This window comes from Rana temporaria, chromosome 9, assembly GCF_905171775.1.
Source record: "Rana temporaria chromosome 9, aRanTem1.1, whole genome shotgun sequence".
Taxonomy (NCBI): Eukaryota; Metazoa; Chordata; class Amphibia; order Anura; family Ranidae; genus Rana; species Rana temporaria.
In genome coordinates this window covers 98,340,220-98,366,639 of record NC_053497.1, presented here as the reverse complement: position 1 = coordinate 98,366,639, position 26,420 = coordinate 98,340,220, and the positions used below count along the sequence as shown (strand labels likewise).

The following is a 26,420-nucleotide window of genomic DNA, read 5'->3' as shown; positions in this document are numbered from 1 at the left end:
ATTTCCCAGCTTCTCCTCTCCCGGTTACGTCATAGAGAAGGCCGGCCTACACCTGAGTGATGTCAGTCCATGCTGTGTAATCGGTGCTCGGCTTCTACCCATCGGGGTCCCTCTGCTCACAGGTGTTGTCATATGGACAATGTCCCGCTTCGCTAAGGGGGCGCTGGGGGAGTTCACGGCTTAGGAGACAGCGGCAATGCAAGGGTCCGGAGATAGGAGAGAGGGGGCGGTAACCTTTAAAGTCTTCTCTAGCTCCGCCCTCTCCCGGCTTCAGTGCTGCACGACTGCAGAGTATAGGAAAGGCAGGATCAATGACAGTTTCCTGTTCCTCCCAGAATCCTCCGTCTGTGTGACTGCAGAAAGAGAGATCAGTCCAGCCACAGAAGGAAAGCAGGAGCCACACACAGCAAGGAGCAGGTAAACCCACTGACCTCCTGATAGATAGATAGATGGACGGGCTAGGTCGGGCTCTCCGATCACTGACACTTCTTCTATGAGGGCTGTCCCTGGTGATGTAGCATTGTTTGCAAATATTTATCTCTTCTATGTAGTATATTGTACATAATAACACGGTTTGCTACATGGCAGTCATTTCTTAACAGAGTTGCAGGTTCTTTTATTTTCTTTACACTGATTCAGAAAAATCTATTCCAACACATTGTCCATAATATTTATATCTGTTGTAGTAATTCTATGGTGGGAAAGTCACAACCTATCAATGACCTGGATGTATAGTGCTATTGGCCAATGTGACAGAGGGAGAACATTTAGGTTTCATGTTCTATTAGTGTGACAGAGGAGCTGTGTTGTCACTAAAGACTGCTGATTTGGCGTTGTCACCGAAGGCTGCCCTCTGCTGATTTGAACTACAGAACATCATCTCCTCTTTTTATCTCCATAACATGGGGGAAGAGTTGTTCTGAAGTCCACAGAGAGATCTCAGGGCTCTTAAGTTAAGAGTTAAGGTGACCATATTTTTAAAAAGAAAAATATATATATAATTTTTTTACTAGTAATGGTTGACAATCGGCGACTCTCTGCCCATTGCCACCATCACAGCCCCTCTCCCAGCCTGTCAATCCTCACTCCGGCTACTACTGGGTGGGGAGCGGAGGAAGATCACTCTGCCAGGGAAGGTAAGAAGATAGGCAGGTGGCAGGGTGCAAGCGGAGCTGAATGGGCATGCACCCGAAACTGAAGAAATAGTCCCTCCGCTCCAACCAGCACATGATCATCAGAAAGGGGCACAGATAATGAAAAATACCCCCCCTAAGCTAGTAAGAGCGGGGGGGTGCAATTCAGATTTTTATTTTGCACTGTCTTTGAAATTGCTCCAGCCCCTGTTCAAATCCAATCCGGGACAAAACTGGGGACAGACCTGGTCCACGGACAGTGTCCTCAATTCGGGGACTGTCCCTGGAAAACGGGGATGTATGGTCACCCTATCTTAAATGTTTTTCAGATTTGATGTCAGTATTGTGAGCTAAATACAAGAAGTTACAAGCTGACAGAATCTCTTGTAGGATGAAAAGTTTTTTTTTTTCATGTTCTGTTACCAGGGTTGGGTTCTGTAAATTGACTTGTGCTCCTATACAAATGGTTGTATAAATCTTCCAGTTTTGTTTTCTTGGTAGCAGGAAATAGTTTCCTGTAAGTGTACTTTTTTTTATTATTATTTATGTGTGTGGGTGTGTTTGACCATAGCCTTCATGTGTATACCTGGGGGGAGTGATAAATATCCATTGGAGGTTGCCATCCGTGTTAATGGCAATCTGTGCCAAGAGGAGAGTGGGGTGCTATAGCTTGCTTCAGAAATTGTGAGTTACCTGGCTACCTTGCTGATCCAGTGTATTTATTTATTTGAGTCATTGATCCCAAACATGTATACATGTCAGGATTAGCAACTTCATTGTGATGTATGCTAGTTCAGGGTTAATGATTCAGAAAATACTAAGAGCCAGCTAATTTGCATTTTCAGTATGAAGCAAATAAAGATGCAGTATTTTATCTTCCTCCATAAGTAATGCTGTCTGATATGAACTATATAACTGTAGTTGTAATGATTCTATTTGACCCCTTCCATACAGAGCACTTATACACCTTCCCACCCAGATACATTTTTAGCTTTCAGCGCTGTTGCACTTTGAATGACAATTGTGCGGTCATGCTACACTATGCCCAAACTAAATTTTTATAATTTTGTACCCACAAATAGAGCGTTCTTCTGGTGGTATTTGATCACCTCTGGGATATTTATTTTCTGCAAAAAAAAAAAAGACAGAAAATTTAGAAAAACGTTTTTTTTTGTTTCTGTTTTAAAACATTGTAAATAAGTACGTTTTCTCCTTTCACTGATGGGCACTGATAGTACTGCACTGACGGGCACTGATAAGGCGGCACTGATGGGCACCGATGAGGTGGCATTGATGGGCACTAATATGCGGCACGGATGGGCACAGATAGGCGGCATGGATGGGCTTGGATAGGCGGCACAGATGGGCACGGATAGGTGGCACAGATGGGTGGCACGGCTGGGCACGGATAGGCGGCGCGGCTGGGCACGGATAGGCGGCGCGGCTGGGCACTGATAGGTGGCACGGATGGGCATAGATAGGCACTATTGTATGTGTTGTACTAATGGATGCCAATCAGTGCCAAACAATGCCTGCCAATCAGTGATGCCCATTGTGGGCACTGATTGGCATCCATTGTGGCACTGATTGGCATCCATTTTTTGTGTCCTCATCCCTGGTGGTCTAGGGTGGCATACCTTTATTTTTTTAATCCCTGGTGGTCTAGTGGGCATCTCTGGTGGTCCAGTGGGCATCCTCGGGGGGGCTGTGCTGATAATCGATCAGCACAAACCCCCCCCCTGTCACAGGAGCAGCCGATCGGCTCTCCTCTACTCGCGTCTGACAGACACGAGTGAGGAAAAGCCGATTACCGGCTTTTCCTGTTTACGTCGTGATCAGCCGTGATTGGACACGGCTAATCACGTGGTAAAGAGTCTCCGTGAGAGACTCTTTACCTTGATCGGTTTAGCGGGGTGTCAGACTGACACCCTGCAACAACGATCGCCGCGATGCGCGCCCCCGGGGGCGCGCAGCGGCTCAGAATCCTGAGGATGTCATATGACGTCCAGTCAGGATTCTACAACCACTTTGCCAACGTCAATTTGTCATTGGCGGGCGGCAAGTGGTTAAAGGGCATCTAAACCCATAAACAAAACTGTAATAAATTGTGGCTTAAATTGTGGCTTAAAAGTCCTTAGATAGTTGAGTTTTTTTCCTTTATTATCACCTGGTGATCCTGCTAATAACACACTTCCTGTCTTAGGTTGAAAACACATGCTCACTCTCTCCCTCCACTGTATCTTTGGGTAAGTAGTGTTGTCACCCTAGGCGGCTCATCTGATATGGATCCCAAACATGTTATCTTCTACTCGTCTCCATTACATGAGGTGGGGGTACTCCTGTAATTTCTCAAAACGTCTTTCAGGACAACACCTGGAGAGAGCGTCGCTCCCCCCAACTTCCCAGGAAACACTGTGATTAATGCCTTTGAAGGCAGACCACTTCCACCATGGCCTCAGTTGTTGTGTTTCCTCCACCATGGTGGAAGCGCTGCTAGGAACGGTGGGTGTGCTGTGCTCTACCCAGGCAGAGGTCCTGTGTATGGGGGCTTAGCATACCTAGATCAGTCTATAATTTTAATGGTAGGTTTTATTTTAACAGTGAGAGACAGAATACAAAAAAAATTATCCAGAAAAACACATTTTAAAATGTTGTTATAAATAGATTTTTATTTTAATGAGTGAAATTAGTATTTGATCCCCTATCAATCGGCAACATTTATTTTTCCCATGTATCTTCTATACAGGTAACTAGCTGAGATTAGGAGCAATCTCCTTGAAGTTCCTAATCTCCGCTTGTTACCTGTATAAAAGACATTTGTCCACAGAAGCAATCCATCAGATTCCAATCTCTCCACCATGACATGACCAAGACCAAAGAGCTGTCCAGAGATTGTAGACCTACACCAGGCTGGAATGGGCTACAAGACCATAACCAAGTGGCTTGGTGAGAGGGTGACAACAGTTGGTGCAATTTATTCATAAATGGAAGAAACACAAAATTACGGTCAATCTCCCTCAGTCTGGGGCTCCATGCAAGACCTCACCTTGTAAAGTTTCAATGGTCATGAGAATGGTAAGGAATTGACCTAGAAACAACACGGGAGAATCTTGTCAATGATCTCAAGGCAGCTTGGACCATAGTATCTAACAAAACCATTGGTAACACACTACGCTGTGAAGGACTGAAATCCTGGAGCGCCCGCAAGGTCCCCCTGCTCATGTACAGGCCCATCTGAAGTTTGGCAATGAACATCCGAATGATTCAGAGGAGAATTGGGTGAAAGTGTTGTGGTCAGATGAGACCAAAATGTAGCTATTTGGCATCAACGCAACTCGCTGTGTTTGGAGGAAAAGGGATGCTGCCTATAACCCCAAGAACACCATCCCCACCGTCAAACATGGAGATGGAAACATTATATTTTGGGGGGGTTTTTCTGCTAAGCGGACAGGACAACTTCACTGCATCAAAGGGATGATGGACAGGGCCCTGTACAGTCAAATCTTGGGTGAGGACCTCCTTCAGCCAGGGCATTGGAAATGGGTCATGGATGGGAATTCCAGCATGACAATGACCCAAAACACAAGGCAAGGCAACAAATGAGTGGCTCAAGAAGAAGCACATTGAGGTCCTGGAGTGGCCTAGCCAGCCCCCAGACCTTAATCCCATATAAAATATGTGGAGGGAGCTGAAAGTTTGAGTTACCGAACGTCGGCCTCAAAACCCTAATTACTTGGAGAGCATCTGCAAAGAGGAGTGGGACAAAATCCCTCCTGAGATGTGTGCAAACCTGGTGGCCAACTACTAGAAATGTCTAACCTCTGTGATTGCCGAAAATCTTACGAAGAAAAACATCCAAGCCCGGCTACATTTTGCAAAATCACATCTGAAGTCTCCAAAAAGCATGTGGGAAAATGCGTTATGGTCTGATGAAACCAAGATCAAACTTTTTGGCCATAATTCCAAAAGATATGTTTGGCGCAACACTACACATCACCAAAAGAACAACCATAGTGAAGCATGGTGGTGGTGGCAGCATCCGTGATTTGGGACTGTTTTTTCTTCAGCTGGAACAGGGGCCTTAGTCGAGGTAGAAGGGAATTATGTACAGTTCCAAATACCAGTCAATATTGGCACAAAACCTTCAGGCTTCTGCTAGAAAATGAAGAGGGACTTCATCTTTCAGCATAACAAGTCGAGATGTACTATGCTGATGGCCTCACACCCAAAAAGCCTGAGTGCTATAATAAAATCAAAAGGTTCTTCAACAAAGTATTAGTTTAAGAATGTGCACACTTATGCTACCATGAAAAAAAAAAAGGCGAGGGGGGGAGGGATGGATAACGTTCTGAAATTATTTATTTTGTAGTATTGTTGTTGTTTTAATCACAGAAACCTGACATTTTTAACAGGGGTGTATAGATTTTTTATATCCACTGTGTGTGTGTGTGTGTGTGTGTGTGTGTGTGTGTGTGTGTGTGTGTGTGTGTATATACAATATCTCACACACACACACACACACACACACACACACACTGTCTGTAATGTGTTTATCATTGGATGACATCATGGATAATATTTTTATGAATAGATCTATCTTGATCTTTCTGGTATCTCTGTACACTTGCTCTACAGATGCAGTGGATGTTCTGAAGAGTCCTGTAGTTTAGGTAGAAGGCTCTTGGGTAAGGGCTAATGGATTGGCAAATGTTATGACGAGATGAGGCAAAAGCTTTGTTCCATTAATGCCTCTTGTGAGATATATCTTGGTACAAAATGTCAAGTATTTCCATAAGTGGGCTGATGCTGTGATGCTTTTCGGTAACCTAATGGATTCAGATAAAACAGGCTGATCAATAGCACCTGTGACGTCTTTTTGAAATGTACAAAATGATTTTGAAAAATCCTTAATTGTTTACTGCCAGTCTTCCATGAAGCATATTTGTTAATTGTACTTTATGAGTAAATGTGATTTTAGAGTAAATTTTGTACATTATACTGTTATTTGTTGTACTTTCATCTCATTTCCACTTGGAAGTTTAGCGCTTTTCAGTGGCGGAACAACCGGGGGGCGGGCGCCGGTGTGTGTGCCCGGGCGCTGAGCGGGGGCCCCGGCGCCCCCCCCCGGTTATTATACCGGGATGAGGCGGGTTGGTCTCTGTTGCTGCGGTCCGGCCCGTAAAAAAGATGGCCGCTAGGCTGTCACGGCTCCGTTCTCTGCCTATGGCGAGTGCACTGCACAAGCCAATGACTGTCACTGCCATAGTGTCCCTCCTGACTCGATCGGCTATTCAAAAATGGCGCCGGGTGGCGCCATTACGTAACTGCGCATGCGCCACACGGGCGAGCGGATACAAGCTTTCCCGAGCCTGGCTGGCCAAAATGAGAATCGCGTTTTTCTAGCTTAGAAAAAAGATCACGATTCTCGCTATTCTTGTGGCGTAACATCATCTTTCACGTTATACAAAATAATTGAGCTAACTTTACTGTTTTAGTGGGTTTCTCCCCCCCCCCCCCCCCTCCCCAAAAATGCATTTGAAAGACCGCTGCGTAAATACGGTGTGACGTAAAATATTGCAACAACCACTATTTTATTCTCTAGGGTCTCTGCTTAAATTTTTTTAATATAAAAAAGTGTGTGTGTGTGTGTGTGTGTGTGTGAAACTTGTCAGACTGCCTGTTTTGTCTTTTTGTTTTGGCAGCTTTAGGCTTGAGCAGAGAATTCTCTGCAAATAAATAATTGGGAAAATGCGAGGGGGGGGGGGGGGGGGGGGGGGGGGAGAACTGCGACCTCGATTCTTAACGATTAATCGTGCAGCTCGAATTCATGTATTTTTATTCTACTCACTGATGTTGGGTTGTTTTAGTCATGAATTTGTACACAGAATAGAAGGTTTAGGGATAAGATCTCTGTCTGCTTAGGCTTGATTGGGTTGTTTTTTATGCTTGTTAGTATATCCTGATGAAGGAGGGATAGTTTCTCCTCTTATGTCAGGGAGAGGATCTGTGGCCTTCAGATCTTTTTCTATTTTGTCCAACAAGGGGTCTCTTTTCAGTAGAGCCCTCATCAAGTACTTGAGGCACCAGCTTCCGTAGGTCCATAAGGAACAGGATCCATCTGACTTTGGCCTAGGTAGACTAAGGGCCAGTTCACACCAGACGCAGTTCCGTGTGATTTTTTTTTTTTCTGCAGAAAATGCATGCACAGTGTTTTCCATTTATTTCAATGACTCTAGTTGGCTCTACTTCCAACCATGCAGTCAGTTTCTGGTTCAGAAACTAACCGGAAACTGACTGCATGGTGTGAACTGGAGCCAACTAGAGCCATTGGAATACATGGAAAAAAGCACACGGAACTGTGTCTGGTGTGAACTGGCCCTAAGAGTGCCTTGCCTCTCTCAGGAGTCTTGCACCCCGAGGGGTTCAAGGATGCAGGCCCTTCTTTGAAGGTTGGTCCTATTTTTCTAAAAAAAATTTATTAAAAGTATTAATTTTAAGACTGCATTGCTAATTTGGCCACATCAGGGATTTCAGTGGAAGGTACACTTTAGAAATGGGGAATAGGTCCTGCAAGAAGTAGTCCCAACCTAGTAGGGTATTTTCTAGCTTATCTCTCTTGCTGTCCTAGAAGGTGATTGGGGAAAACAGAGCTGGTTGCCTGGTAACTCAATTTCTAGAAATCTTCCATGATAGAAGGAAAATCCCTCCAATTATTTGCTTTGCTGTTTAAAATTACTCACAGTATGTTCCACTATTTGCTTTTTGTTTATTAAATATTACTGGGGCATTGAGTCTAAACTTGTTGTAGTAATGTCTGTGTGAGCCTTATGTTTCCTGTTTTGGAAACGGAAATAACACTCATGCTCTCCTGGAAAATGAGTTACCAGGTAACTAACTTTGTTTTCTAGTACGTTTTTAGAATAGCAAAAAAAGGGAAATTCTCAACAAGTTGTTAAACCAGTTTTTGCTTGGGGAATTTTTGTTGTGTGGACAGGGTTCTCTTTTCCAGCTCTTTGTGGTTACTTAAAAAAAAAAAAAAAGATAACCGTTCAGCTGAAATGTTGCTTTTTTTTTAAATAATGTAATCAAAGAATTGCATGGACAAGTGAATGTACAGTTTAGAAGTCAGACCATCCCAGAGTTCTACATGTACTTTATTCTTCCTTGGAGTTCTTTCACGCAGAGCAGGGCCCACTCCGATCAGGGGACCCATGAGCAGATAGTATACTGAATTGGAGCTGAATGAGAGAGATGTCTGGGTTTTTTTTTTTTTTAAACATCCATGCCCATTCAATAGTTTGTATCCGGCAGACCCATGATAGCCCTGTGGGCGGCTGGATATAAAGAGACGCTGGTGTCCATAAAAAACAACACTCAGCTACCTACACATTGACATCCCATAGACTTGAATTGGATGGTGCTCCTGCTATACAGGTATGTCCTATTCAGGTCTACGGGATGTTCGCGCGCAGACACAGGGTTCTAGGTTCTTACTGATAGGGCTGCAGACTGCGCAGGATGCTGCAGCCAGTAGAGGGGGGTGGCCAAAGCTGTGTGTGTTGAGCAGACTAAGGAGAGTAAATGGGGGATCTTTCAGTCTAGAAATCGGCTGCTAGAAAACTAGCCGTATATTCTTCATTTGTTTTTGCAAGGACATGTTTTTTAAGACCTGTAATGGGTTAGGCTTTAATGGGAACCTGTTATGGAAAAAAATTGGGAGCCGCTAAACACCAGTATGGTTATTAACAGTGGGAGAGTTATGGGTCAGTCCTCAATAAGTTGTAAAGCCTTAAACTGACCTTTTTCTGTGTCGTTGGAGTTGACCATCATTTATAAGAAATCTGAATGTTGATTTCAAATTGCATAAGGATTTTTTCAAAATCACATTGATAAAGGCTTTTAATTTTTTTTTTATTTTTTTTTTTTTTCAGGAATACATTTTATCTGTTGGCATCTTAGAACATACCCTGCAAATGTTTGGTTTTAAAAGATGGAAAGAATCTTGCCCTTGCTTGAAAATGCCCTCTTATCCACATAACTGATTGTATTAACAAAGCAAAAGGGGGCCTTGTGATCTCTGGCCATCTGGTAAACGTGATGACGGCCTGGTCCATGGTCAGAAAAGTGGAAATGGAAAAGAGGCCGTCCAAAGAAGAGCGGGCGGCTACAAGTGAGATGGAATACGAGATGGGAGACTGCAGTGGAGAATCTGATGAATGGACCAGCTCTGAAAGTGAAGCAGAACAGCAGGGAGTAAAAAGTGCCCTCGGCAGCTATGTTAGCACCCTTTTTCAAGGCATGGACATTTCCAGCAAGCCACACAGACAACTCTGCAGATCCCCTTGTCTGGATCGTCCCAGCTTCTCTCAGGGCAGTATTCAAGTTCCCCTTGAACAACCAACCAAGTCAGACAACGCTAAGAGCAGCCTAGACCGAGACAGAGAATATCAAGCAAAAATGGACTTTGCCCTAAAGTTGGGCTACAGTGGAGAACAAATTCAAGCTGTCCTTAACAAGTTGGGGGCAGTTGCTCTTATTAATGATGTTCTGGCAGAGCTGGTGAGGCTAGGCAATAAGGGAGAGTCAGACGCACAGACTAGTGGAGGCAATTTGAGTAGCAATCTTGTACCTAGAGGCCCTTGCACCAAAGATATAACAAGTCCTGAACTGTCTTTAGAAGATGAAGTTGTTGACAGTTCAGATAACCTTAGACCAATCGTCATTGATGGAAGTAATGTAGCAATGAGGTTGGTATAACTTACTGCAAGTAGATTATTTCTAATAACATACATTTAATCATTCCACCAATATTTTGTCTGCCTTGTAATTAGTTTTTATTTTATTTTAGTAGAGATTTGTTGATTAGCCACTAAAGGGGGCCCTCAGTGACTCCATGCAGTCAATATGCTGCTGACTAGGGGGACATTCAAACTTCAGGTTTTATTGAGAGTTTTTACAGTATAGGAAGACATGGGTGGCAAAAGGTGTCTACATCAAATAAGAAGTACATAGACATATAAAGTATATTAGCATTTTCGGTTTGTAAATTTCAAAAAGGTGGTGAAAAATGAAATTCAGGAATGCTTTTTGAGTGCGTTTGCTTGTCTCCAATGTATATGAATGAAAAATGATCTTGAATCCGCTATATGGAGATTGGTAAATATGGGGGATGGGGGATTGGGTGTAGAAGTTGGGCAGGTAGAGGAAAAGGGAAACGAGTAAAGCTCTTATTGTCATTTGCGTTTATAGTGGACAGCCTTTGTGCAGTACTGGGGCGCTCTACAAATAAATTAAAATTAAATTTGATTGTTTTATAAAGCTACAGCTGGTTTATCTGGCTTACTAAGTCCACAGTTTCACTTTAACAGATGTAGTAGATAGGATTGTACCCGACAACCTCTCTTCCTATAAAGCAGAGATGCCGATGTAGCTGAGTGTGAAGGAGAGGAGCATGTTTGTGTCTTGATTGTGTAATTTTTTGTTAATTTTCTACCTGTTGTCCTGATTTAGCCATGGCAATAAAGAGGTCTTCTCATGCCGAGGAATACAGCTGGCTGTGGAATGGTTTCTGGAGAAAGGCCACAAAGACATAACTGTCTTTGTACCAGCTTGGAGGAAGGAGCAGTCTCGACCTGATGCCCCCATTGCAGGTATGGTGTTTTTTTTAAAATTTATGATAAGTTATTAACCAGTATAATACTTTGACAGTTCTTGTGTATTCCCTAATGCTTGTGCTAAAATGACCAATCTATAATAAATGTTAATTCACTGAATTGTGAGCACTTGGAAAAATGGTGTAGCTGACTTGCTGGTTTGATTCCTCAATTTTTTTGCATTTCCAAAATCTCTTTTATGAGCAATTAGATATTTAACATTTACTTATCAAACATTGAAATATTAGCATATGATGAAGAAAAAAAATACAGCACTGTAAGACTTTTGCATACGCTTCACTGGAATATTCCTAGCTTTTCAAGGAGGCATGCATGTCCGTAAGGGTCAGAATATAATAGTTAAAGACTGCATTCAAAGTTTAAAATGCCAGCCCAAACCAGATATTCTGATAAATATAGCTGGACTTGACAAATTGTCTTTAAAAATAGGAAATCAAAAAATGTACAAGTAGATGAGACATGACAATGGATCACAAAGAGGAAGCTGGCAGGGTGTAACCTCATCACAATCTGGTAGATATGAATGACCGTGATCTGAAAGTGGTGGACCGTGTGTCATGAACTTGCATGATGCTTTCTTTCTCAGAATATGTTGCACAAAGTAACACTTGCAACGGTTCAGTACACATAACTTAGGCTTAAGTATGCTCAGCAAGGATTGAGTGACATCACATGGAGTGAATATTCAGCAGGATCTAACATGTATGTAACAGTTTAAGACCTATCTTGATTTATATCACTGAGTGAGGGTCGAAGTAGGAGGAGAGAGCCAATGCTGATGAAATGTATATCGTTTCTATTTGTATGTTGCCTATCGGGCCTTGTGTCTATTATTGTATACCTGGTATGGCAAAAGCAATAAATAAAACTTAAAAAAAAAGTATGTTCAGCACGTTCTTAGAAAAATATAAATGATTTAGATTTATAGCTGAGAACACAATGAATTCAAGCAAGTTAAAGTAAACCTGTGCTTTCGGCATGCAAGGTAGAGCAAAAGGTTCACGTTAATGACACACCCATTCCTTCCCTTCCGCGTTGCTTTGTTTGGATCAAAAATGTGCCAGTGCTGTTGGCAAAGTGGCAAATTGCCAAGCACTGTGATATAGAAGAGAAAGAGTCTCCTAATACCAGAAAGTTTCAATATTTTTCTTGGTTACAGTGGCAGGGGCACAAATGGAAGTTAAATAAAAGCTGCTAGTGGTGCTGGTATGAAAATGAACCTGTTGCTGTGGGCAAATCACAGGTGCTCTTTAGGTTCAAAATGGTAACAATTTTAATTATGCGTAGATAAAATGAGCAGTGTATTGCATTTAAATAATGGAATTTTATACATTATGAACTTTCTTTCTTAAATCTTGGGTCACCCATAACAGACCAGGAGGTTCTCCGAAAACTCGAGAAGGAGAAAATTCTTGTGTTTACACCATCCCGCCGGGTGCAGGGTCGCAGAGTGGTTTGCTATGATGATCGTTTCATTGTCAAGCTGGCCTTTGATTGTGATGGCATCATTGTATCTAATGATAACTACCGAGACCTCCAAAATGAGAAGCCTGAGTGGAAGAAGTTCATTGAAGAGAGGCTACTTATGTATTCATTTGTCAATGACAAGTAAGGGTCTTCTGTTCTGCATTATTGCCATTGGCCTGTATCCATGATCTTTAGAAGACTGTTATTTTTATTGCTTTTCTATACCATACAGGGGAAAAAACAAATATCGGAAATAAGAAAATAACAGAGCTGTCCGTTACTATTATTAAAATCATTATTATTTTTTCTGAGCTGTCTGCTAGTTTTACCTTGGCATTAAGGGGATGGGAATTCAACGTCTTAATGAACTGATAGAACAAACGCATACTTATGCAAAATCTGTAGCTCAATCCAGTTGCTTTATATGTTGATGCAAAATAGATGCAAATACAGAGGTTCTGATGCATTTTGTGGTAATTCATTCAATCTTGCCAGTGGCCAAAGTATCTGTCTGACTTTATGAACATATAGCAATATTAGTGTAGCGCAGCACTATACAGGTGCATCTCAAAATTTTTGAATATCGGCAAAACGTTAATTAATTTCAGGAATTCTATTCAAAATGTGAAACTCCTATATTTATATAGATTCATTACACACAGAGTGATTGTATTTGAAGCGTTTCTTTTAATTTGGATGATTATGGCTTACAGTTAGTGATAACCAAAAATCTAGTATGTCAGAAAATTTAAATATTGTGCAAAAGTTCAATATTGTAGTCTTGTGGTGTCACACTCTAATCAGCAAATAACTGAAAACACCTGTAAAAAGGGTTTCTGAGCCTTTAAATGGTCTCTCAATCTGGTTCAATAGGTTACACAATCATAGGGAAGACTTCTGACTTGACCGTTGTCCAGAAGATCGTCATTGACACCCTTCACAAGGAGGGTAAGTCACAAGAGGTCATTGCTAAAGAAGCTGGCGGTTCAGAGTGCTGTATCCAAGCACATTAATGGAAAGTTGAGTGGATGGAAAAAGTGTGGTAGAAAAAGGTGCACAAACAGGGATAACCACAGCCTTGAGAGGATTGTGAAGCAAAGGCCATTTAATCATTTGGGGGAGATTCACAAGGAGTGAACTACGGCTGGTGTCAATGTTTCGAGAGCCACCACACACAGACGTATCCAGGACATGGGCTACAACTGTCACATTCCATGTGTCAAGCCACTCCTGAACCAGAGACATCAGAAGCATCCTTCCTGGACTAAGGATGAAAAGGACTTGGCTGCTCAGTGGTCAAAAGTCCTCTTTTCGGATGAAAGTAAATTTTGCATGTCATTTGGAAATCAAGATCCCAAAGTCTGGAGAAAGGGAGCGTAGAGGCACAGAATCAAAGTTGCATGAGGTCCAGTGTGAAGTTTCGAGTCAGTGATGATTTGGGGAGTCATGTCATCTGCTGGTGTTGGTCCACTGTGTTTTATCAAGTCCAAAATCTGCGCGGCCCTGTACCAGGAAATTCTAGAGGACTTCATGCTTCCCTCTGCTGACCAGCTTTATGGAGATGCTGATTTCATTTTCCAGCAGGACATGGCACCTACCCACACTGCCAAAAGTACCATTGCCTGGTTTAATGATCATGGTATCATTGTGCTTGATTAGCCAGTAAACTCACCTGACCTAAACCCCATAGAGAATCAGTGGGGTATTGTCAAGAGGAAGAGGAGACACCAGACCCACTTTTCCGTAAGCCATCATGTATGTATTAAAAATCCTTTCTTTACTATTAATTTTTTTGGTCTTTTTTTGTAATAATCAAATTTTCTGAGATACTGAATTTTGGGTTTTCACTAGCTTTAGGCCATAATCAAAATTACAAGAAAAAAATGCTTGAAATATCACTCTGTGTAATGAATCTATATAATATGCGTTTCACTTTTTGAATTGAATTATTGAAATTAACTTTTTGATCCTGTAATTTTTTGAGATGCACCTGTATAACAATCAAATGCATAAAGTTTGTGTCAATAAATAATATAGGTCCATATTCAGTCTTCCAGTACCATTGTGCATAAGTCCTGAATCTTCAGCAATATAATAAAACAAGTGGTGCCAAACGTGCCTCCACAGAAACATGAAGCTGCTCACCTTCCAATTTGACCTCAAAAAGGTCAAAAGGCATTAAATGTCAAGACAGGTTGTGACCATTCAACTCCTCCACACTGTTGGCACCACTCTCAATCATCATATAGGACTAATTTTCAGTTGTGATTGTAAAAATTCCCTATAATCGCAACTGAAAAACTACTAGTCCTTTACGATTGAGAGTGGTTCTCACAGTTTGGAGGAGTTGGATGGTCAGAAACTGTCCTGACATTTAACCTGGGGGGGGGGGATTTGGCACTTTTTGAGGTCAAATTGGGAGGCCAGTGGCTTTGTTACTGGTGGTGGAGGCATGTTTGGCACTACTTGTTTTATTATATTGCTGAAGATTTATGGTACTTGATTCACAATGGTGATGGAAGATTGAATATTGACTTTTATTATTTGACACAAACTTTATGTATTTGATTGTTATAGCAATATTAGCATAGCACAACACTATATATGTGCATTTATTGAGGGCACAGTGAAATCACTGTGTTTAGCTTGCAACTCATTTTATTTATTTTATACATTATTATTTTTATTTTTTTTGCTGTGTTGATTGAAGTTCACGTCAAATATCTGTCTGATTTGTTAGTAAGACAGTAAAGATAATGCACAGAATTTTTTTTATAATTTGTCCACTTGGAAGGGTAATCCATTTTAAGAGGCCATATGGTTGATTCTAATTAATTTCACACTTTCTTTGCTATTTCTTTATCGTACATTGAGGGACACAGAGCATCTATGATAGGGTTATGTTGTCATCTTCAGGTGATTGGTCACTAACAAAAAAAACAAGACCAGAAGTCCCCTCCCAGGCATAACCCGTCCCTGTTGGGTAAGGCTTCCGTGTTTTTTTTTTTTTTTCCTTTTTTTTTTGCTAGTGCCTTAGGTGTGATGGTCATGTTTGTGCAGTCGCTGCAACAAACAAATAACTAGCTTCTCACTGATTCCATCTGGGATTAGTTGACTGGCTTTTTCTGGATCCATTACTTATGGCTTTTCAGCAATCAGTGGAATGGTACCCAGACCTTGCACTGGACACGGTGGGATGGCCTGTAATGTCAGTCGGTACTGGAACCTGTAAAACTGTGCCCTCTGCAATGATTTATTGCCTTGCAGACCGATTTGTGTGCTGTACAGGGCCAGGGCAGAGGATGGTAGTCCCTGAAGGCCATTCGTGATGGAGCCTACCGTGATGGGCACAGATTCGATCCCCAGGGGGTCCTGTGGCGGGAATAGTGGGTGCCATGAGGTGGTCCCTGCTGCTAACCCCTAAGTCTATGTAGCGCCCACCCCCACCAGGCCGGGAGGCTCAGGGTACCAAATGCAGTGTCCCTCCAACCCCTGCATTGCCGCCAGACCATGGGCATCTTGGTTCCTCACATGAGAGCAGCAAGGCTTGCAGCAGGAATGTGCTTTATTCAAAGCCCCCCGCTAACAAAAGGACACAATACAATTGTAAAAGTACTGTTAGGCCCCATCCCCCATTCTGTTTTAAGCCGCAGATTTTGAGTGACTTCACACTTTAGATGTGGTTCATGCTGTCAGGTCTTGCCTGAAGCTGACTGTTGCAATTCATCAATCATTCCCTTTTTGTGCTTCCTAAAGGACAAAGGAAGGGTCAAGCAGCTTTCAAGACTACTATTTCTCAATGGCTCTGTCCGCTTATTTCTCAGGATGTTGGCAGACTCTACCATTTTTGGTCGGAATGTTTTGCAGGCTGCACGTGAGGTTCTAATTGGTTTTGTTTTAGTTCTTCCTATCGTAATGGATATGAAGATGCTCTGTGTCCCATGATGTGCGATAAAGACAATAGAATATTTTGGTTTACCTGTACAATCCTTTTCTTGGAAGACCTCACAGGACACTGAGAGCCCACCCTTTTGTGGCTTATGGCTTTCTACAAAAACCTTAGCCTTGCCTAACTGGGTTATGCCAGGGAGAAACTTCTGGTCTCATTTTTTTTCCCCACTATCCACTTACCTGAAGGTGGCAGCATAACCCTATTGTAATGGTTGTTTATTCTAATACCTTATTGTGTGTCTGGCTCACCTTCAGTCTTTTAATGACTGCATTTTTTCACATCACTGTGTGCCGGGCTGTGTTTGTTTCCTCTTTAAAGCGGAGTTCCAGCCTTTTAGTGTCTATTAAAAGTTAGCAGCTACAAAAAGTGTAGCTGCTGACTTTTAATAAACAGACACTTACCTGCTCCATGGTCCAGCGATGCGGCTGCCCGGAGCCCTGCGCCTCCATTCATAGCGTGGGCACGCGGCCGTGACAGCTTTTGGCTTCACGGCCGGGCACTCGCTGCGCTCTATGAATGTACAGGCGATCTCCTGGGACCTGTCAAGTGTCACCTGGAGATTGCCTAAAGGGAGGGGCCGCCTAAGGCGAGGAGAGAAGTTGTGCTTAAAGCGGAAGTTCCACTTTTGGGTGGAACTCCGCTTTAAATGCACATTACAAAGAATACTATAGAATTTGCATTGATGGCTTCCCTAAAATGTAATTGTAATTCTGTGATTTTTTTTTTTTGTATATCCAGGTTTATGCCTCCAGATGACCCACTAGGAAGGCATGGCCCCAGTCTAGAAAATTTCTTGCGTAAAAAGCCTGTTGTTCCTGAGCATAAGAAGCAACCATGTCCCTATGGTAAGCAGACAATGCTGTGTGTGTGTGTGTGTGTGTGATAAGGTGTTTTTTTTTTTTTTGTTTTTTGTTTTTTTTACTTACAGCATGAGTTTATGGCTTCTCATATTTAAGACCATGCATGCAGTTTATATAGGAGTTGGTTGTTCCAAGAGTTTTAAAGTTGGATTTCATCCAAAACTTTTCCATTTAATTGCTAGCCAGGAATGTGATCTTGGGTCCCCCAGCTCTGCATTGTGGTTTCCAGACCTCAGTGACTTTGTTGGCCACAGAGTACTTTCTAGGGCCAGAGCAATGGCACAGCTTCTTGTGTAAACCCAGTATCTGAAGACTAATGTGAGGCTGGTTCGGTTGAAGCATTGTGAGCTTGCCTTACAGTTGGTATCGTTATAGCACCATTTTGATATTCCTGCCACCATAAAGTTGGTTGAGGCTGGAGGAACTGAGCACCAGTGTCATCAGCTAGGTGGACTGTCATGCAAGCTCTCCTCTTTCTCCTGCTGTTCAGCTTAGAAGGAAGCACCAGTCTGCTGCTGCTCATGAAGCCCCATTTATCTGGTCTCATTCCACTGTCTATCTACAGTGACTTTATCACTTCCATCCACCTGCAACCCTCATTAGCCCAGGGGGCAGTCCCACTGATATAAGTAACCCCAACCTATACTCCTCTTCTGGTTCTCGGAGTGTTTATCCACAACACGTAAACAACACGTGATACGGTAGTACTGTACTGGTGCGGAGCTCAGAGCTGTAAAGAAGTGAGGAGAAGCTCTGTACCACCTCTCTCACCCCACACAAACACCAGGGGATAGGGGGAAAAGCTGCTACTGAGCCCAAAGAGATCACCCCAGCTCCACTGTGCTCCACTCTCAGTCTACAGGTGGACAGAGGAAATTCCAAGAAGCGCAAGTGTGGTTCAGGTAGGCAACCTTTATTTTCTGAGCTGGAAGACATGATTGGTGAATGGGTTGCTGACGGGAGAGCAAAGGCTTCGGTTGTGCGCAGGGCTGATATTCAAACATTTGCCCGTGAAATGGCACCACAATTCGACATATAAGACACTTATTTCCGGGGAAACACGGTATTATATATTTTATTTTTATATATATATATATATATATATATATATATATATATATATATATATATATATATATATATATATATATATATATGATCCTGCACTTCCGGGTATCAGGTGCCAGTGTGTGCCGCCGAAGGCTCGCTCTCGCTGTAATTATGCACAGCGGGAGCTGATCTGCAGGTACTACCAATCATTCGGTACACAGGCAGAGCGGCAGTCTGCCTATGTAAACAAGGCAGATTGCCATTCTGTGAGTAGGGAATGGCATGGAAACTGTATTCCTGCAAAGCAAAAAAACTGATCCATGCCTTCCCCTAATAAAAGCACCTCCCACAGTACACAATCACTAGATAAGCACACATTTAACCCTTTGATCGCCCCTGATGTTAACCCCTTGCCAGCCAGTGTCATTAGTACAGTGACGGTGCATATTTTTAGCACTGATCACTGTATTGGTATCACTGGTCCCCAAAAAAGTGTCATGTGTCGGTGTACGATTTGTCCACTGCAGTATTGCAGTTCCGCTATAAGTCGCTAATCGCTGCCATTAGGCCAATTACTAGTAAAAAAAAATAAAAAAAAAATGTATTGGATATGTTTTATAGCAGAAAATAAAAAATATAAATAATATACTTATAATATATTTTTTGTTTATATCTAAGATGCTGGTTACCAAATATCACCAAAAAAGCTCTATTTGTGAGGGGGGGGGGGGGGGGGGGGGGGGGGGGGGGAAGGGACATACATTTTATTTGGGGCCTGGTCATGAAGGGGGGAAATCTTCTGGAGCTAAAGTGGTTAAAGCTCCCACAGCTGCAAAGACTTTTTCATTACACCCACTATTTAAGTAAATTCTCTGAGGACTGTGGACTCCCTCTAGCATCCTCGCTGCCTCAGGAGAACCTTTTATGGAACTTTTCCTTCTTGGAAGTGTCTTTTCTCACCATAGATACTCTAGTATTCCACTTTAACAGACATACTCCCAAGCAGAGATGCTCCCTTTTTGGGATTTCATTGACAGGCAGTTGGATTCCCACTCTGATTTAGCTGGAATGACTTTGCATCCTGTGTTGGCAGTGATTTTAATTCTCAAAACTGTATCTCTTTTTGAGTTGCCGTATTTATCGGGGTATTGCGCGCTCCGGCATATAGCGCGCACCCCTAATGTACACCCGAAATTCCTGTAAAAATTTTTTTTTTTAATACTTACAGTTTTGGTGTCTTGCCCGGCGTCCATGTCCGGTCCGGCATCCGTCCGCGGCCTCGGTGGTGTCCTCCTGGCTTCTCCCGCACTGTCTCCGAGTCGAATCCCTGCTTCCCACGCTCAGTTTGAAGCCTCCTCCGACATATACCGAGCGCAGTACACTCGGGCACGCTCGGCTTCTCACGCATAAACGTCACAGAGCGTGACCACGAGCGAAGCCGAGCCTGGCCGAATGTACCCGAGTGTACTGCCCTCGGTATATGTCGGCGGAGGCTTCAAACTGAGCGCGGGTATCGTCGTATATAGCGCACCCACGATTTCCCCCTTATTTTAAGGGGGAAAAAGTGCGCGGTATACTCCGATAAATACAGTAAGTGCCTTTTTAAAAATGACCCTGACATTTAATAAGTATGATCTAATTTCACTGGACTTGTGGAGCAAATGTCTGGATATGAGCATTTAGGCTTGTTTCTTGCATGGCACAGATGTCTAAGAACATGGGCAAGAGTACTTTGGCTTCATGCCTGGGATGCCATTAATATGTCCAAGGAACATCTGACTCGGTTGTCTTTCCAGGGTTTTTCACCTCTTATGACCTGCTGTTGGAACTTTCATTAGAAACTCCACTGATGATCAGAGGTTACATAGTTGCATAGCTACATAGTCAGGTTGAAAAAATACACAAGTCCATATAGTTTAACCATAAAAAAAAAAAGAAAAAATATCGTACAATCCCATATACCCAATTCTATACCCACAGTTGATCCAGAGGAAGGCAAAATAAAACAGCAGAGCATGATCCAATTTGCTACAGCAGGGGAAAAAAATCCTTCCTGATCCCCCCCCCCCTGAGAGGCAATTGGATTTTCCCTGGATCAACTTTACTTATAAATGTCGGTACACAGTTATATTATGTACATTTAGGAAAGAATCCAGGCCTTTCTACTGAGCTGGCCAGAACCACCTCTGCAGGGAGTCTATTCCACATTTTCACAGCTCTTACTGTGAAGAAACATTTCCGTGTTTGGAGATGAAATCTCTTTTCCTCTAGTCCTAAAAAGAGTGCCCCGTGTCCTCTGTGTTGACTGTAAAGTAAATAACTCAACACCAAGTTCACTATATGGACCCCTTATATATTTTTACATGTTGATCATATCCCCCCTTATTCTCAAGAGTGAATAAATTCAGTTCCTCTAATCTTTCCTCATATCAGAGTTCCTCCATAACTCTTATCAGTTTGGTTGCCATTCTCTGCACTTTCTCCAGTTCCCCAATATCATTTTTGAGAACTGGTGCCCAAACGGAACTGCTATTGCTCTAGAAACCCAAATTCCTCCTCCCTACACCAGGTCTTTAGCAATGCATTCAGCTCTCTAATCTCCCCCTGCCTTTCCTGTGTTGCACATGGCACAGGCAATATTTCAGAGAATATCACCTTTTTGGAGGTTCTTCCCTTCAACTTGCAGCTTGGTTCATTAAATTGATTAAGGAACCTCCACCTTCCATGTATTCTGTCATTGGTTCCAACATGGACCAAGACAGCTGGGTCATGCCCAGCCCCTCTCAGTAATGTATCAACCCGGTCCACCACATGCCAAACTAGCACCAGGGAGACAGCAAAACCTTTGGTTGAGGCAATCCTGGTGACAAATTATTCTATCAGTCCTTCTAATTATAGAATCCCCTATTACCACCAACTTTCTAGGCCTATCTGCACTCCCATCACCACCTCTACTAGATGGGCTGCTCTCCTGGCTGTTAGGGGTAGCTGTGACATTTAGGGCTGCCACCTCCACATCTTCACCCAACTTTGCAAATTTTGTTTTGATGCACAAATACAGAACTGGCCTTCCTTTTCTGTGAGCCCCTTCCACTCCCTCTAACTACATGAACCCATCTTCCTATGTGATCATCCTGACTTGCCCCTCCACCTCAACCCTACTAACCACCTGCTCAGCGAGCAGAGGACCCCTTTCAAGGTTGTCCTTTCTGCCAAGTGTGCAACTTGCTCCTCCAGATCTCAAATGCAAGCTTCCAGAAGGGCAACCCACTGACATCTGTCACAGCGGTATCCATCCTGGAGCTGTTGCACCAATTTTGCATACATGTGGCACACTGTGCACTGAGCAAAACCTTCAACCCTGCTAGAACTCATTTCCCAGTTACAATATAATTACTTGTAGGCAGTTGAAGATGTTACTCACAGATTAGAAGACTCCTGTCTTCAACTCATGCAAGCCAGTATTGGCAGGGAGCCAGCCTGGCTCGATGTATTAAATCATTCAAAGGAGCAAAACAATTACATTTTTCTTCCTCTACTTCATCAGTAGACACAGAATGACATAAATTGTGTGTGTGTGTGTGTGTTCAATTATCCCAATGCAGAGGTCTATTTTCAGTATTTTTTTTAAACAAATCTGGTCATGAAAGAAAAATTGGGGCTGCCGTTGCTTCTTAAAATAATAGTTCTATGGCTGTAATGCTGATCCTGTGGATTTAATGCTTTCTGAGTAGGTAAAGAGTTTATTTACCAATTGTTTGCCTAGGCCAGAGAGTTTTGAAGCCAGAGACAGACAGCTATGCAAAGGCAGCTCAATATTTTTACCCATGACCGCTTCTTTTAAGTTATGGAGGCATCACACAAATGATGCATTGGATCTGTCATATAATATTCATGAAAGCTCTAATAGATTCTATACCTTACAGAAATTACTTTACACACTAGTACACAAGTATATGCTTCAGAGGATATAGAACAGTAATGAACATAATTAAAACAAATGTTATTTTAAAATGTATGCCTCCTGGTAATGCCCTTCATCTATTTCAGGGAAGAAATGCACGTATGGTCACAAATGTAAATACTATCACCCTGAGAGGGCAAACCAGCCTCTGCGATCAGTAGCCGATGAACTCCGAATAAGTGCGAAACTGTCAGCGGTCAAGACAATGAGTGAAGGTGCATTGGTAAAATGTGGGACTGGGCCATCTAATTCCAAGGGAGATGGATCCATGGAAATAAAGAGAATTGCCCCTAAAAGACAGTCTGATCCTAGTATTCGTTCTGCAGCTGTAGAGCCAGAACAGAGGCTTTCAGCAGCCCGCAAATCAGAGGCGAACTCTGTGCCATCACTTGTATCTGCCTTGAGCGTGCCAACTCTTCCACCTCCCAAGAGTCATGCTGTCAGTGCTTTGAACACACGTTCAGCAAGCAGCCCTGTGCCTGGATCATCACAGTTCTCCCACCAGAAATCCTCTTTGGAGCACATGACAAGCATTCACTATCCACCGATACTGGTCACTAACAGCCATGGCAATTCTGTCAGTTACAATGAGGAGTATCCAAAATATGAATCTCTGGGAGACCACGGTTATTACTCAATGCTTAGTGATTTCTCTAATTTGAGCATAAGCAGTATGCACAATTCTGAATACTACAGCACAGAGCAGGACCGAGCAGCGTTTTCAAGGAACTCCAGCCCATGTCCAGATAGCTGCATGAGTCACACCAGCAACGACTCCTACTCGTCATACAGTGACCTATATTTGGGCATCTCTGATCCTGGACCTGAAGAAACTATCAAACCCCAAAGGCCACCTCCACATAATCGGCTACAGCCATTTGCACATGGCTACCATGAAGCTTTAACACGAGTTCAGAGCTATGGTCAGGAGGAGCCCATGCAGAATTCCCGCAAGCAGTCCTCCTCGCATATGGCTTTGCATATACAACATCCACTTGTTGGGGCAAGGTCCAGCTGTCCTGGAGATTACCCAGCACCAGAGAATATGCATCCTTCTGCTAATGCTCAGCCTGGGAGAGCACTGGTCATGACTAGAATGGATAGCATATCGGACTCCCGTCTTTATGAGAGTAACCCCATGCGGCAAAGACGACCTCCACTGTGCCGTGAACAACATGCTAGCTGGGACCCTTTACCTTGCCCCACTGACTCCTATAATTACCACTCATACCCACTTAGTAATAGTCTCATGCAGCCATGCTATGAACCAGTCATGGTAAGAAGTATGCCTGAGAAGATGGAACAGCTCTGGAGATCTCCTCACTGGCCAGTTATGGCTAGTGAGCATAGAGAGCAGCACATCATTCCAGAGCATCAATATCAGACCTACAAAAACCTATGTAACATCTTTCCTCCAGGGGTGGTACTCTCTGTCATGGAGAAGAACCCACATATGACTGACGCCCAGCAGCTTGCAGCGATTATTGTATCACGGTTACGATCAGGTCATCAGCACTGTTAATATCATCCTTTAATGCCTGGACAATAGTATCTATTGATCAAGTTGCCTAAATAAAACCTGGCAGTGTTTTTCTCATTTAGCTTTCTCAGATGACCGATCGACCATTTTATCTTTTTCTTGCCACATCTGAAACTTTACAAAGACTATAAACTTTTATTTATTTTTTTAACGTAAATGTTCTGATCTTTGCAGCATTCCCAAAGGAGTGCATATTTTACTGTATAGATATATTTATCCCTGCTAGACCTGTTTGACAGGTAAAACCTAAATTTCTTGGAAGGCTAAGTCACTGATTCCTATTCTTAATAAAGAGGATGGAAGGGTCAGTCAATCTCTCCAATGCTGGAGATCCCAGCACATCATCAAAGCACATAAGTTGCTTGCATCATGTTAAGTTCAGCTGTTCACAAAAAACACCTGTTCATATTGTTAGCAATTATATTGCATGCTTACATGTGTATTTGCAATTTCAATCAGTACAATCTTGTACATAGCTAGTTCTCTTTCTCTATTGTTCACCAAAACTTCTGTCTTTGCTTAAAAGGAGGTTTCTATTGCACAGGAAATGTATTGCTGAACACTCACATCTTTTGTGTATTTTTCAGAGTTCATAGATACATTACCATGTCGCAATATTTATCTGTACTACAGATTTTATATTTGCACAACAGAACTTTTAGTTTTGTTTTTGTCTTTGTGTTTTTGCACAATTTTTGACAGGTCACTGGTCAGTTGTACCTCAGTAATATTTTGTAATAGCCATGCGCCTCTTAATCACAATTGTGCTTTTGGTGCCCAAAATTCAAAGGAGGCCTTTACATTTTATGGTGGGCCAAATGCATGTAGTATTTTGTAATAGAGGAAGAAATGTGTTTGTATATTTTTTGATGTAGCTATGTGTCCAATTGTGGGCAAACAAAAACCCTGGACATTTTTCTTGAAGGAAAAACCCATTCTGATAGTATACCATTGATACAGCTCCTGAGGAGATGTAGCTTAAGACTTTGATTTCTGAACGCATTATTAGTTGTTTGGCTTTAACTAGCCATGAAGTGATATTTATTGCCAGTACCCAGATGGTTAAAAGGCTAATACATTGTAATGCTGGTATGGATAAGAGCTTTTGATAACATTTGTGGAAAAATATAGATGCATGTGGTATTTGGGTTATTTACTACCCAGAAACAGGTAATCTATGTCTAGTAATCCCATACATTTAAAGTGGTTTTAAACCCAAACCAAAAATGTATTTTATATGTATGTAAATTGCAGCTTACCAATCATCGGATGTGGGGACCGCATTTATTTTCTTTTTTTTCCATCTGTTTTCGCTTGCTGATCAGGCCAGTAATCCACCTCCTGTATTAGTGTGCCCACTCTGGATGAAGGAGCACAGGGGCACCTTTTGGACAGCTTCATTGTCAATCTGGGGGGAGGGGGTGTTTGATGGACTAACAGATTTAAATACACAAATTGATGCCAGACTCCAGCTAATACTTTATATGCAGTTTCAGCAAACCGCTTTTTTTTTTCTTTTGCAATAAATAAAAGCTGATAATGGGTTTGTTTCATCCCTGTAACTGATTATTAGCATTATGCTGGAGAGCCTGTTTTTAAAAAAACTGACTTAAGCCCCGTACACACGATCAGACCTTTGTCCGACCAAACCCACATCGGAATTCCATCGGAGTAAAAGTGAACATGTTTTCCCTATGTAAACTCTGACGGAATTCCTGGGAAAAAAGACAGATTTTACACACGGTCGGAATTTCTGTCTGACTTTTTCCATCAGAAATTCTGATCGTGTGTACGGGGCTTTACTGGCCTAGATTACCAGATGAAATTAGACGAAAGAAAGCATAGAAAATAAAACTATTGCAGCCATCATGTAAGAATTCGTAAGCTGCCATATAATGTTTGCATAGGTTTAATACCACTTTAATGTAGCCAAATACTTGTAGGCTGTCTTTAGCCTAAAATGAAAAATATCAACATTATGTTGCAAACGTGTTGGATTTCTCTATGGTTCATATGATATGATATGTGAATGTTATTTCTAGCTCTTTTACCTAAGCTTGTTTATGAGGTTTACTAGTCCTTTACCTGACGGTAAGGGAGTGCAGCTCTTGAGGTGTCATTCCTGCAATAGGAAGAGAGAATTGTATTAATCATTTAATTTGACTTGTGTAGTATTTTTTTCTACTACAGATGAATTTGTAAATGTCAGTGATGTCAAACGCGACTCCGTGGAGACTCTCCACCTTGTATTTAGTGTCTGTACATGACCTTACTCTAGTTAGAGATACAGAAGGTGTAACTATTATTGCTGCTCCTTTCCAGCAGGTACTGGATGTGTTTGAGATGCAGACTTTATTCACTACTTTGCTAGTGGATTAGTTGCACTTTTTTGTGGTGGTTGTTGGTCCATGTACATAGGTGTAAGGGGGAACACTGCAATTGGCATTGCCAGACCAGGCATTTTCTTGGTGGTCTTCTGCTGCACTCAGGTTGCTGACCCTTAGCACTATCACTTATTTAATTTTTTTTTTTTAATGAACCCCATTGTATAATACTTTTAAGGTGTTGAAGCCGATCCATAGCCACTGCTTTGGGCTTTAGGTGACTTCAGGTTTTTTTTCATGTAAGCTTAGAAGGGCCAAGCTGATTGGCCTTTTTGTTTCTTCATGAGAAGGTGATAACTGCCTAAATGTTTCTTACTGTGAAACAAAACGGAACGTCAGGCTGCCGTCAGGGTTTTTCTCTGGCTTTCTGAGAATGGGTCTTCGGCTGCTCCACAT

The 26,420-nt window shown here is 42.3% G+C and overlaps 1 protein-coding gene across 1 annotated transcript; it reads left to right on the top strand.

Moving 5' to 3' along the window:
• Positions 1-25,123, top strand: ZC3H12B (zinc finger CCCH-type containing 12B). Its single transcript, XM_040323952.1, has 6 exons — positions 1-417; positions 9,065-9,880; positions 10,644-10,783; positions 12,181-12,415; positions 16,965-17,071; positions 22,187-25,123. The coding sequence occupies exons 2-6, from the start codon at positions 9,231-9,233 to the stop codon at positions 23,620-23,622; spliced, it is 2,568 nt and encodes an 855-aa protein (XP_040179886.1). The 5' UTR covers positions 1-417; positions 9,065-9,230; the 3' UTR covers positions 23,623-25,123.
• The last annotated feature ends 1,297 nt before the right edge of the window (positions 25,124-26,420 follow it).